At 34.1% G+C, this 15,442-nt stretch overlaps 1 protein-coding gene across 1 annotated transcript in view; it reads left to right on the top strand.

The window, feature by feature from the left end:
- Window positions 1-15,211, top strand: part of LOC108740069 (cadherin-related tumor suppressor-like) — a 47,454-nt gene extending 32,243 nt beyond the window's left edge. Inside the window, exons 3-4 of the mRNA XM_025977076.1 lie at window positions 100-333; window positions 14,999-15,211. Of these exons, the coding sequence (XP_025832861.1) occupies window positions 100-333; window positions 14,999-15,211 (447 nt within the window). The remainder of the gene's footprint in view (window positions 1-99; window positions 334-14,998) is intronic.
- The last annotated feature ends 231 nt before the right edge of the window (window positions 15,212-15,442 follow it).

Below are 15,442 nucleotides of genomic sequence, written 5' to 3'. Positions count from 1 at the left end.
TAGCATTTTAACATACCTCCCAAACATCCTTAAGCAATAGTATATTTTTAAAATTTAAGTTGAATATGAATTAATCAATGTTTTTCTTCCTGCTTACAGGTTACCGATACAAACGACAATACACCTGTATTTTCCGAGAGCGCGTACTCTTTCGACATTCCAGAGAATGCTGGAAGAGGATCTAAAGTGGGTCAGATCAAAGCTACTGATCCCGATTTAGGAATTAACGCTCAAGTTACCTACACAGTTATTAGCGACTGGGCAAACGATATTTTCTCTTTGAATCCTCAAACTGGAGTGTTTACACTCACTGCAAGATTAGATTACGAAGAAGTAAGTAAAACCTAAACTACATTTTTCAATATTTATTAATATTTTATTTGTTTATATAAAAAAAAGATCTTATATCCATACAATTGAAATAGGCTTACGCTTGGCTTACCAATACTCTTATTAAAAGAGGTATTGAATTAAATGGTTTTACTTGAAAACCATCAGTTAGATCTTTCACCTTTTCTGTTTCTACCGTTGAATAAAACTTTAAAATTTAATCACGACCTTTCAATAACAATTAAAATTCAGTACGAGTGCTAGTGGTTTCATTTATCCATTTCAAAAAAGGTTTACATGCAAAATTGTTTTTGTGCCTTTTTGCATGTAAATCGTTCAGCAATAGGATAACATATTTGATAGTCCTATCACGTAAGAAAAGAAAGACGTACCAATTGGTTAGTTTTGATTTGAAATCCATATACACTCAATAAATGTCTTCAACGCAAAGTATTATACATATTACTGATGTGTAAACATTTTATTTGGTGATATAGGTTTGTAGTAATTCGATGAATTTGCAACGAAAGTATCTGAGGGAAAATGATCACACATGTGAAAAATTATTGTTAGGATGTTTGAAGTTCCAATTTACACAACTGAAACTACTAAAAGAGGAAAGAGAATTTTATTAAAAATAAATAAATGAGAACATAGGACAAATGAGGAAAAAAGTATGAGAAAAAAATAAAACTTAATTATACAACACGCTACTGAAGTGAAACTTCTGAAAACACACAAACATACCGGGATAGGGGTTAAGGAATTGGTTTAATCGTATTATTTGTACACTATGAATTTAAATTTTACACTATACATGCCGGAGTTGCCTGTAACGAACGTTGCATTGAAGCGCGTTCACGGCTCAAGCGATCCCCACTACTAACTCGATTATGTGGCCGAGTAGAGGGGGGACATCCGTTGCATGATTCTGTTACATAGCAACTCGCATGAAACGAACTTACCCTACCGTGCGTAAAGAAGTTTCACTTCAAAAAGTATTACAAAAGCGGGAAATAGATAGATAGTACTTATCAATTTATGGCCTATTTGGGTAGATCACTCCTAACCGATTCACAAATAAGTTAAAATATAAAACGTTTCCTTGTTTCAATTATACAATGCAGTCACACAACTTTTCCTCATTTTTATTTATAGGTTTATATTTTTGTATGTAAAAAAATCGCCACTGATTAAGTATGTTTTTTTTTAAATAACACGAATGCATAATAAGTTAACAAAACAACTTCTAATTAATTTCAAAATAAATACCTGGGATCCCTAACACACATTCGTTAAGGTACTTTCAAGGATCCATATCAATGTCTCGACTACTAGCAAACCTGTTAGGTTTTTAAGCCACTAAACGTATTTTATATTTTGTTTCTTCAAAATTCCACATTATGAAAATTGCTAATTCATATACAGATCCGTAATGTCGGTATTATCACACACATGACATGCCCATAGGTAGCATGACAACAAATATGAGCGTATGAACACAGCCACGAGACACCATTAATGAAGACGTTAGAGGTAAAGGCACACACCGTTCAGTACATGGAACTAACTTTGGCGTTACAAGGTCTATAATTATTTGCACTTAACTAACTGTTTCGTAGTGGCCGATAGCACTTAACAGAAGCTGATGTTGCAAATTACACGTGTATCTTTTATGTTACTAAAGATATCTTCACTCCCACACTCAAAATACATAAAACTAACATAAACTTAAGCTTACACCAAAACAGATTTCATATTTAGGTTAGTCGATTGGTCATGGTACATACAGGCTAACATGTTGGGTAGGCAGGAATTCCTTTTTTTAGTATGCAGGTGAAATAAAGATAACAATTTAGAAGTATTTTATAAAACTACATGGAGAGAGAAATTATAAGAAAATTCTGTACAAAATAAACGTTAAAAATGCCCATGGCAGAATTTCTAAGGAAACACATAATTTCGACGACGACGAAGACTTGTGGGATATTTGTCTAGATTGACTTTTACAGTTGGAGAAGATAATATTTATGGAAACACAAACTGAGCGCGGACTTTGTTAGAGTGGTAAAAAAGAAAAGAAAAAGCATTTCCACACATAGTCAGATTGACTCGAGACATTCTCATCAGTTCTGTCACAAGTATATTATTGCTATGGTTAAATTCGTAGTATACATGTTCATTAAAGATTTGTTTCAGCAAGTAGATATCCATATTTTTAAATGGACCTTGTTGGAGCATATGTAATCCTCAAATGTAGCATCGTACTACAGATGGCGCTCACCACGCCATTTGTAGTATTTTCTAAAACGCGCTGTTAAGACAGCAGGTAAAGGTTGGTCTGTGTTCTGTCGGAGCTGCCTGCGACGCGCTGATGAGATCCAAAAAGATCGAAATCACGATCCGCGTCTGGCAGTTTCGACAGAACACAGACCACTTCGAATTATTTTGTATGTTCATTAAAATCGAAATCGATGGTTTTTAATTTTTTTCTCCTGTAGAATATCTATTCATTTCTTTTTTTTGTCATATATGTTTGGCTTTGTAACTTTACTATTTTGTTTTTCACTTAGGTAACCATATATTTTTTTTTTTTTTTGAAAACTGCTTGAAAACTTATTTTTACGAAAAATAACATTTGATAAAACGAATAAAAGAATTGACATTTCGTCTCATACAATTTGTCTTGTCCCGTGGACACTACCTAAAATGTTAATCTACTCCTTTCTTCTTTACCATTTGACTGATCTAATTGATAGACGAGATAATAAGCATTTGTTGCGACCATAATACAATTGCTGATTTTTTTTCTAACAATATGAACACAAATCACAAATTGAAAGACAGTACGACAGCGAGAACCGTTGTTCCTTCGCATAGTAAACTGTCGTAGGTTTTTCTCTTTCCATGCTATTCAGTGTTGGAATTTAATTTAACGCCCAAGGCTGACTTCGTGAATGAATCTTACTTTGCCGTGAACTTGAATTAAAAACACTGCAACGATGAAGTTCACGACACTCGCATTTCATGCAAGAGTAAATTCTGTCACCGAGGAGAAAATTTTTAGATGTCTTGTAAAAATTGTCCCAGAAGATATGAAGGTACCGTTCGTTGGAAACGTTGGAAAGAAAAGCAAACATGCAATAAAATCGTTCGTTACAACATTGTAATTATAGATATATATCATTACATATATATTTGTATACAAGGTGTAACGGGAAATAGTGTCGAGCTTTGGAGGGTGTAAAGTAGATGCAATAAAAAATCGCACAGTGAGTTCAACAGCGTGGTTAAGGACAATTTTTTTTAAGAAGATTACAATAATTTACAATTCTCTGCAGCTACATATGGAGATGGAGAATTGCCGATTTACATATGATGTTTAGACTAAATAAATTAAATAAGTACATTACAGACAGCACTATCCTTTACAAATGTACGAACATAAAAGAAATAAAAAATTGAAGTTATGTACGAGCGAATATAAAGATAGGAGACGAAAAATTAGAATTGGCTGATTTTCGGTATTTAGGGAGTCGGATAAGTCAGGATGGAAAGAGCAGGAGAGATATAAAGCAGAGGATAGAGAAGGATCGAGTCACTTCCAATAAAAAGAATTTAGACATTCGAAAAAGGTGTATGTTTGGAGCGCGACGCTGTACGGGTGCGAAATATGGACGAAGGGCGTGGAGGAAAAGAAAAGGTTAGAAGCGTTCGAAAAGTGGTGTTACAGGCTAATGATGAGGAAACTGTGGATAGAGAAGGTTAGAAATGAAGAGGTATTAGAAAGAATGGGAGAACAGAGACTCTATGGAAGTCAATAAGAAATAGGCGAGATAGGTTGGTAGGACACCTTCTCAGGCATGAAGGTCTAGTCAGAGATATATTAGAGGCAAAAACAGGAGTTAAGTGGAGTAGAGGTAGACCTAGATTAGATTACTGTTCGCAAATAGTTAAGGATGTGGGATGTTCTAGTTTTACGAAAATGCTAAGGTTAGCTCAGGATAGGAAAGAGTGGAATTGCGTGTCCAATCAGTCGTAGGTCTGACGACCTTATGATAATGACGTAAACACTAGCGCGTAAACGAGCATCATTTGGATAATTGTAACTTTATTAAGGTAAATTTCCACACCGCAGTTGAGGTATTGTTAATGTGCGTTACATTCTTTCAGGTGGTTCTAGGTAAAATTATCAAAAAAAGTTAAATAAGTCTCCAAAAATATCGAAACACATTAATCGAAAACAGTTCTTGCAATCGCAAAGGATTTACGGCATGCAAACCTGCATTGCACTAATAGTGATTTTTGTAAAAATTCAAAATTCTGTCCCATGTGAAGCAAGTTTGTCGGTAAGCAGCACCCTATGAAGTATTTTCCTTTTGCAGCCAACGATACAAATATACTCGCGGCTAAAAATCAGTTTCAGACAAGGATTGCACCCGCTGCAAATAATAGGGGTGCAGCAACTGGTTCCTTTAAAATTTGTCACACTACATGAAAGGGGTCGACGTTCCATGCTATTTCGCGTGTATTATTTCGGGCATTGTCTTTTCATTTGAAATTGAGGATTTCATCCCTACTCCCTATAGCGTTGGTATGGTTCAAACCCGTAAATACGTATCATGTCACATCATTGTAACAACTACTCTACAGTGACTGACCTACACTAATAATTGATGCTGTATTACTGAATTAGCTTATTGAGCTGCATATCGATTGCTTCGTACAAGGTATAAAAGAATAAACGACTAATAAATAAACAATACATGTGCAGAAAAATACAAAATAAATACTCCACTGGTAGTATTTATTTATCGGTGCCGGAGTTGAATTTAGCTGTAGTTTGTGGTTTACGTTTTTCTTGAAAGCGGTGAACTTTCGAACATACAAACATTTACTTAATTTTCATGTTTGATATTGCTCTATCGTAAGAAATGCAGCAATTTTGGATAAACGTCTAGATTATCCCAGGGTGGATTGAAAGAGGAGGTCTTCCCTACCACTGTACCATAAAAACTTTGCGGCGGTCTCACCCCCATGAAAAGTTATGGGGGCTCAAAGTTATTTTGTTGATTTTCATGGGTATGTAANAGACCTAGATTAGATTACTGTTCGCAAATAGTTAAGGATGTGGGCTGTTCTAGTTTTAGGGAAATGCGAAGTTAAGCTCAGGATAGGAAAGAGTGGAGGTACGTGTCCAACCAGTCTTAGGACTGATGACCTTATGATGATAATGATGAAATTCATGAAAAATCCTCAAAAAATAGAATTGCAGGTAGACAAATCTCATAATCATAAAATGAAAATTTTGTAAAAATCTTTTGCAGTTATTGTAATATTATAAAGAAAGCACTAATATGGTACACTTCTACTGAAATTTGCTGTATAATAACTTCAAGAAATTGAAAATATTTTCTCAGCAAATGATTACTGTTTGGTGGTACATATTTTTAGGCAGACGTTTTTGGAATACACTTAATCGAGGTGAATATCAAATTACGCTCTACTAATCTACTAATCAAGCGGTAGTGACAAAGCTGAAACGATTTTTTTATGCTGCAGTTACATGTATATCCCCCTTCAAAGCTAGCCTCGAAACTTAATACCAAATTAATGCAATATTTCAGAAACTCACTGAACGTTCACGTATTATTAATCTCTAAAGAAAACGGCTTTGCTTTTTTAGATGTCTAGCTGTAATTTAAAAATTCCGAATATTAAAGATGGTTATGACAATGGTAGGAAGGTAGCTGTACATTATGTATTTTAGTGTTTGAATTTTACTTTTCCCGTTAATTTGTCAGCCTGTACAAAACAGTTTTGTTGTTATGCTCGAGTAACGGTATCGAATTAAATTTCGACAAAAAAGACAAAGATGAGTACAAAAAATCTTATGCTTAATTAAGGGAACAAATTGCATCTTACAAGGACAACCATGCATTCGCTGTTCAACCGACAGACGGGCATCCCGTTGTGCCTTTAAACCGCTTGTGAAGTAAACCGAGTTGGCGTTTTTCAAGAGGAAATTTTTATTATTATGGCTGTGCAAAAAGTAAAATAAAAAGTAATATAAAAGGTTATTGTCTTTTTCCATATTTTACAGGATAAGTTCCCATTTTTTATTTTACAAACTACAGCAAAAGCTCTTTATTCGCGGGGTATGCCTTCCATAAATATGCCGCGAATACAGAAACCGTGGATATGGAATGGTAATTAGTATGGAACACGTTCTAAGGTTCCAAAATGAAACCAATATGTATCAAAACAAAATCAATGTATTGATAAATTCGCAATTAAAATTAATCGTTATAATCAGCTTTAGGCAAGAGTTTGAAAAGTTTAGTGATTTTTTCTTGTTTTGAATTTTGAAATTAGTCCACTCGATTACATCATTTATAAAAATCGCCTCGGCACGAGCCAATAGCACTCAAAAGATGCTGATACGTTGAAAAATAACACCGAATCCTTTTCTACTCAGTTAGATTTTTTATAAAAGCCGCTTCGGCACGTACCAACTGTACATAATCAGAAAATGCCGATACATTAAGGAGATTCAGTAATACTCGCAAAGCATGCTTATCGGTTCTAGATATCATGAGTTTAATGTTTGGAACAGAGGTTTGAAATTTTGTAGTAAGATAAATAAAGCTTTGTCCTAAAGCTTGTCGAAGGCCATTTTTAAATTTTTTAATTTTTATTGAAAATACGTGTCCTACAAGAAGTATCAAATTTAAGCACTTGTAAAAGCTTTTAATGACCATATAATTGAAACCAAAAACGTACCGAGTTAGTGTTAATCTTTGTCTGTTACCATACAACAAATTAGATATTTATCTCGCACCGTTAAATCACAATGTTTAGAATAGAAACCCATGTTTTCGGAATAATGAAAACGTGAATAAGGAAACCGTGAATAAGGAACTTTTACTGTATATGTATATAGGTTCCACAGATTTGTTATAAAGTTTTGGATGCTGATACATACCTATAGGTACCACAAAGTGTATAAGCCCTGGAAGGATCTAATACCTGTAATTAATCAGAATAATGCGATAGTTAAATATAGGCATTGTATACGTACAAAATGAATTACAGAGATTGTAGCAATAGCAGTCTGAAATATTTGTTTATAGATGGTATTAACTTTAAGCTCGTTACGTTAGAGATGTTTAAGTGGCTTTTTGTGCTGCATGCAATTTGTCACTTATTAATTACCGACATATTTCTTCGCTGCCATGAAAAATCGATTTCAAAGTGTATGTAACCTGGCAACTTGCACCAAATTCCATTTTGAACATCGCATCGTCGACCGAGTTTTTTTGTGTAAGTTATTGAAGCAGCAGAAAACAACGGCGATCGTTTGAACGAATAATTAATAACAAAACTTATGCCCGTCGCTTTTATTATATAGGTACTTTTATTACGTTCCTTCTTCGTATTCTTTCTCGCAGCGTTCGTGTTATTGCTTCTCTATGGGGGCGCTCAGTGGTACTCGCTAGAACATGGAGACGAGAAAAAAAGACTATGAATATGGAGCTCATTTGTTTAATTCCAATAATAACAAAAGTGAAATATTAAACCTACTTAACTGTTTGAAACTTTAATTAATAATTATCCACCGAATCACTGAGTGCTAGCAGTTGTCGCTTCAATAAGAAAAAATCAATCGCAAAACATTTTAAAAAGGACCAAATCATTTTACTATTTCTCATTATACATTTTTAAATGCATTATGGCCGAAACGCAATCATTATCATAATCATATCATTGTCAGTCCTAAAGACTGGTTGGGCACGTACCTCCACTCTTTCGTATCCTGAGCTAAACTTCGCATTTCCCTAAAACTAGAACAACCCACATCCTTAACTATTTACGAACAGTAATCTAATCTAGGTCTACCTCTACCCCTCCTAACTTCTGTTTCTGCTTCTAATATGTCTCTGACTAGACCTTCATGTCTGAGAAGGTGTCCTACCAACCTATTTCGCCTATTTCTTATTGACTTCCATAGAGTCCTCTGTTCTCTTATTCTTTCTAAAACCTCTTCATTTGTAACCTTTTCTGTCCACGTTATCCTCATCATTCGCCTATAACACCACATTTCGAACGCTTCTAACCTTTTTTTTTCGCCGCGCCCACTGTCCATGTTTCGCACCTGTACAATGCCGCACTCCAAATATGCACCTTTAACAACCTTTTCCGAATTTCTAAATTAACCGTTCGCGAACATAGAAGTGGCTTCTTTTTATTAAAGGCGACACGACCCTGCGCTATCCTCTGCTTTATATCCCTACTACTCCTTCCGTCCTGACTTATCTGACTTCCTAGATACCTAAAATCAGCCACNAGAAACAATGAATAATTTATATAAAAAATAATAATATACTTTGAAGTGCAATAGCACTGAGGATGATACGATCTTACGTACAATAGTACTGGGAATAATATAAGTTCAAGTACAATGTTACTACAAAAAAGTAATTGAGAAATGTAGATATCGATTTTAGGACACAACTATTAGGATATAAATTTTTTTTAATTGTTTTTGTTTTTTGGCTCGTTACTAATTATCGATATTATAAATGTTGGATAATTAGTAATAATAAGTAATCTATTAAATTTTATTAGATTTTATAGTGTATGAAAATTGAAAAATTACAGAACTTTGCAACCCTATAACTTTTTATGGGGGTGTGACCGCCGCGAACTTTTTATGGTGGTTTACTCAGGAAGACCTCCACTTTCAACCCCCCTGCCCCCACCCCGATCGGAGTGGGGGGTAATCTAGATATTTACCCAATTTTGTACTAGATGACTGATTTCAAAAATAAAATATAATAATTAAAAAAAATATTGTATTATAATAACCAACGCAAGGATCGGGACAGAAGAGTTCATTTATTACTAAAACTCAAGAATTTATTAATTTTATGATTTTTTAGTCGATAGTTATTTAATGATTATCAAAAAACAAAACTAGATATTCAAAAAATCTCCCTAGAAATATCAGAGATACAGAGTCTGGTCATTAACACCAATGTAAAAGCTGCTGCTACTACTATCTCTGTTACTGTTTGTTCTCATTTATTCTCACGACAGTTCGCGGTGTGTTGCCAAATATCACGTGTCATAATGTTGATAAGTGATAACTGATAACCAGAAATTAACACTGCAGTCCATGAATACGTATTACATTTTGAATTGTTAATTAACGGCATCTATGTTTCAGATTCAGTAATTTTATAAATCGTACGATTGACAATCAATTTTTTGAATATTTAGTAATTACAGTCTAAAAGGTATCAGTAGGTAATGTCTTTAGTCCTAGAATAATTGTACATAATTAAAAAAGGCTACATAAATTTTAGATGTGCTTCCAAATGCGTAGATAAGGAGTCCCATTTCCGTATACAACAGTTGTGCCGAAAAGTCATAAAATAGTAGAGCACTGCGTTCGTTATGAATTCAAGGTCACCAATTTGACTTGGGAAAAATATTGAGTTATTCAGTTTCTGCCATAACCAAAGTAACGTTGAATAAAATAAAATAATTCGAAGTGGTCTGTATTCTGTCGAAACTGCCAGACGCGGATCGCGGTTTCGATCTTCATGGATCTCATCAGCACGTCGCAGACAGCTCCGAAAGAACACAGACCAACTTTTACTTGCTGTCTTAACAGAGCGTTTTTTAGAAAATACCACAAATGACACCTCTCCACTGCTCTATGGGGGCGCTCAGTGGTACTCGCTAGAACATGGAGACGAGAAAAAAAGACTATGAATATGGAGCTCATTTGTTTAATTCCAATAATAACAAAAGTGAAATATTAAACCTACTTAACTGTTTGAAACTTTAATTAATAATTATCCACCGAATCACTGAGTGCTAGCAGTTGTCGCTTCAATAAGAAAAAATCAATCGCAAAACATTTTAAAAAGGACCAAATCATTTTACTATTTCTCATTATACATTTTTAAATGCATTATGGCCGAAACGCAATCATTATCATANCACTCTTTAATAATATAATTTAAAATGTTAAAATCCGTCCAAAATCTGTAGGATGAATATATTTTGAGCCTTTTCAGTTTTAATTTTTATATGCATATGAGTGCCGAAACTATTAGTTCTACTTCAATGAAATTTTGACAGTGTAAACTGATTACATATTACCTGTAACAATCGGAGCGACATTTTGGATTTAATCAGTGGTTTTTAAATGGACCAGCATTGTGTATCGTAATCATTAGTGGACGTGTGATTACAGTATGATCATATTCCTTTAGTAGAGAAAACGTTTCACAAGATTTTCCGGACTTTTCCAAGTTATTTTCCCAGGTTACGCTGATTTTCCGTAACATAAAAAGTGGACAACCTGAGAACCTGTTACCCCGTTAGCTAATGTCAATCTCATGATGTGTGAAAACAAGTTTTTCTTGGTATTTTTATTTAGTGACTAACACTATAACCAATTAATTAAATAAAACGTTTCTTCTTGTGAGTAAAATCTAATTTAATGCTTGAAAACAACCCAGTTGTTAAAAAAATTATACCAAACTTGGTTAACAATTCCGGTAGCAATAAATGTAAGAAGAAGAAGGTGCGACAGCCTGTAATGTACGTATCCCTTCTTGCGCTCAAGTTAAAACTAGTTTATCTGCGGCGCATATTCTCGACCAAAAGGTGGAAAAAACTTGCGTAACCTCCTCGGAGTGAAAACTGAGGTTAAGTAAATAACAGAAGCCGCTCGTTGCTCTCACCTTGGCCGCCTAAGATTACGCTTATTGCCATTACTGACGCTAAAGAAAAACCTGTCGACTAGTCTATCTATATTCCATAAATATAACCAATGGTACGCCCGAACAGAAACTGATTAGTTTGCTTCCTAGAAATACTCCGCGAACGACACGACTAAAGCCCGTTTTTGCTACTGAGTTTATAACTTTTACTACACAAAAAAGTTGCCTTAACTAAGATATATTTTATTAATGATATCCTTTTACCAGGAAAACACAACTAGTAATTTTAATAAAACTACTTCTGTTGTTCTAATAACAATTTTTATCGAAAGAGTTGTCAAGCCTCCAACATCTAAAACTCTGGATTTGCAGAGTTTGGTGGATGCGCCGGGGAAAGTGATCCATATTGCTAACAAACAAAACAGTTGATGATAGTTCTAAATAAAATAATGGGTCTGATAATTTACCTGTACTCCATAAATCATATGTGAAATTTGAGATAAAGGCACATCTGTAGAATGGTTAGCGCAAGATCGGTGAGTGAAAAGAAAGAACTCGATGGTGCACTTTGGTCGAAAGGGTAGTAAAAAGTCGACTTGTCTGTAACGTATTAACCGGAACCCAGTTGGCTTTGTTTGGGAGACTGCGGCGACATCGTCTCTCTTGGTTTCTAGTTTTTGTCACCGAATATCTTGAAAACTAGCGGTGATATTCTTTGGAGACTCTTCAACGCTACAAGCTACGTCTTGGCCCACGACGACTCATCCTATTGCTTTCTTTTTTATTTACTGAGTTTAATTTCCGCCATAAAAATTTGTTCCAAATTTTAATTATCAAGTAGACAATATTAAAATTAAATTTGAAAACCCATAATTTTTGGCTTAGAGTAGGTTCTTCTACTCTATCAAATCATCTAATGATCTAATATTGATTAAAATGTTTAATTACAATAAACCTTATAATAGAATATTATATATTATGCCAAAACAAGTGTTTCCATTCCCAAAGTTACCCATACATACACATTTAGGTACAAACGTAAGATTATTCTGCAGTAAGCTTCATTTAAAGTATCTCAATAAAATTTTATTTGTCCTCTAATTTTGTATCATTTTATGCAAATTATCACTTTTGTACATAAATTTAAATATTCCCTAGAATAAAATATGAAATACTAATGAAATATTTAATGGCTTTTAAATTTCTGAAAACCCTTGAAAAATGTTTGAATCATTTACTTCAAATTGAACTTGCAAAATAAGAAACAATTCTCTATATCGAAAACTAAACGAAAATTCGTTCACTGTATTAGAAAATCCATTTTGGATAAGCAGTTGTTAATGGTCCTATTTATGCACTTTGAATTATGCAACGACGTAGTCCGAGATTTATAAATGTCCAGTTTTCTGCAAATGTCCTGAAATATAGTACCCGCAGGTACTCCGAATCGGCTGATCAGGTGTTTGAGAAATTGTTCTGCTACTGTGGTCGCTGTATGGTTGAGTTGGTTCTTCAACCCATTTCGTGGAGTAGTCATTACAAAGTACTTATTTCCATCATTCGTTTTTGAAAACGGTACTACATCTATGGCATTTTTTGGAATGGACTGCTGATATTATAATGATGCATGAGAGTCCTTTGCTGGCTGCGCAAATCTTGCACCTCCAATACTACTCTTCAGCATTCTTCTTACAGCTGATCCAGTGAAATCGTTCACTTATATTTCCAACGGTCTTACTAACAATATTCCCATCCAAAGAACCGTCATGAAGCTAAGGTATGATTTCCTTCGCAAGTTCCTCGGTACTATCAGGTGGCATCTGCTTTCACTCCTGATCTCTAGTACTCGCTCTAGGACACCACCTTTTTCATAGACTCTCATTGACAAATTCAGCACTCACTTTTGGCCATGCCGGTCATAAATTCTTCCACTTTCGAAACATTTTCAAAATTGAATCGAAGTTCTGTTCAGACTTCAGCTTCATGTTCATAACTAAGTTCCGGTGTACAAGGCGTGTGTATGTGAGCACCTTTCTAGTTCTTGCAAGCACTTTCTTACATGGCCCAACTTCCCGCTGTTCCAGTACATTACTGGACTCGGTTTCTTATTGGCCTTATGTACTACTTGGTGTATAATATCTTCAAGCTTATCGTGATTCAGTCCATCTAACTCCTCATGTAGCTCATGTACTCTACGTTCCATGGTTCGTTGATAAGAGTTCTTGACCTATCCAGTCCCTCAATCCATCGATGAAGAATCGGATGTATTTGGCTAGACGAGGCGGACCAGACGTGCAATATCTAGCAAGTTATCCCTGTCTCCTTGTGACGCTTACCCGTGTTTCACTTTATTCACTTTAACGAAGAATAACATGGTTACCAAAAATAAACTTATAGCTATTAAAATCAGCACATGGATGATTATTATCTATTTCCTCGAAATACGGCATATCATGTTTGTTTACACTTGGGATTATTACAGTTACAAGTTAGTATAAATCAACTGTTTTTAACTGAATTGGTTTAACATCCGCCTCGTTCTGGGCTAAAAGTGGCAAAAATATAGTTTTTTCTGGAATGCTATCCTTATTATTTAGGTATTTAAAACCTTTTGTAGTAAACCAATGCCAGTTTGGTACCTCCAATCTGAAGCAACCTCAAATCTATGTAGTGTTATGACGATCTTTCTCGTAGACAATATTTTAATCAAATTCCTCAAGCTTCCAGCCTCCATCTGATTAATTTCGAATTCGGTTTCTGTTATTACGGCGAACTTTCTTCCATAAATATACAGTCTAAATTCTTGTGTAGCCCATACAATTGTCAAGTACTAATCCTTTTCTATGGTTGAGTAATCTTTTTTCGTTAGCATTTAAGGTGATAAACGTGATCGAATTATCCTTCCTAATCTCTCTTTGCAATAAAACTGTACCGAGACCAACATCTAAAATCTAAAGCATTGAAGTCCGGGTAGTTAGAATATCTTTGATGGTGTTGAAAGCGTTGATGAACTGGTCCGTGCGTTTAATCTTGCTATTCGTTTTTGGGCAGACTGTAAGCGGTCTCACTAATAGCAGCGTAATTTTTTATAGCCCCAAAAATAATCTAATCTACTTCATTGTTGTCGGAAAAAGTATATTTTTGATTTTGTGCATCTGTTTAAGGTTAGGTTTAAGATACTTGATGGAAATATAAATTTGGAAGCATACACAATAAAATAAGTACACACATAACCAAATACTATAAACTAAATTCAGTAATAAATACACGAAACACAAAAATGTAACTAATAACAAATCTCATAAATAAGGCGCCTTTTTCACTACATGTAAATAGCTATCGATAAAAATGGTCAAATGTTTTTTTTAATGCCTTTCGCTACAAAAACCATTCCTTTACATTCCCCTGCTCTCTAATTTTTCGCAGTATTTTTCTAAATAAAAATTTGACCATACATTTAAATATTAACTTTTAACTTTTTTATTTTATTATTTTGGTACATACTGCATTTATTGTTTAGAATGTTCCTCATTATTTTCGTTTTGTATTATACTTTTATTAGAATTTTTGTTTACATAATTTATTATTTTTCGTCATTTTCCATTTCTTTTTTATAACCGTAACCGTAACCGTAAAAGTGGAACTGAATCATAAAACATAATATACAAAAGTAGATAAATTACGCTATGTATATGATATACGTAGGTCATGAAATTGGAAAAAGGTCCTGAAGTGGGAAGGTACTCTATCAGGTACCGTTATGCGTACTGCAATTACATACTATTTTAAAAAAAACGTCTAAGATTTTATCAAATGATGAGAAAAACAATAAAAAGTAATTAACTAGCGAATTAAAACAACAATAAAAACATTTGCGGATGGTGTATGATTACAATGTTCTATTACTAAATATTTATTGTTATTTTCAGGTTCAACATTATATTCTGGTAGTACAAGCTCAAGATGCTGGTCACCCGCCTTTGTCAAGCACCGTAACTATTTATTGCAACGTTTTGGATTTAAATGACAATGCACCTTTATTTGATCCCATGTCGTACAGCAACGAAATTTTTGAAAATGTTTCCATTTCTACCGCAGTTGTTACTGTCAGCGCTACAGATATGGATTCGGGTGAGTTATAGATAAACCCTTAAAACTTATTAACACTAATCAATGAGAAATTAACAAAAAGAAACAAAAAATTAAAAGAGTATAATGTCATTATATTATTTAATTCTCATTAAAAGGGAAATATTGTGCAATAAGTAAAGAATGAAAAACTGACCCAAATTATCATAATACACTGTAGATATCCGCTGCGTATAAGTTTCTTATGTTAAATTTAGGTGAGTCTCTCTTTTTTGTCATATATT

Source organism: Agrilus planipennis, unplaced genomic scaffold (genome assembly GCF_000699045.2).
Source record: "Agrilus planipennis isolate EAB-ADULT unplaced genomic scaffold, Apla_2.0 scaffold267, whole genome shotgun sequence".
Taxonomy (NCBI): domain Eukaryota; kingdom Metazoa; phylum Arthropoda; class Insecta; order Coleoptera; family Buprestidae; genus Agrilus; species Agrilus planipennis.
Note: the sequence above shows the minus strand (reverse complement) of the source record. Positions and strands in the feature narration are given on the sequence as shown.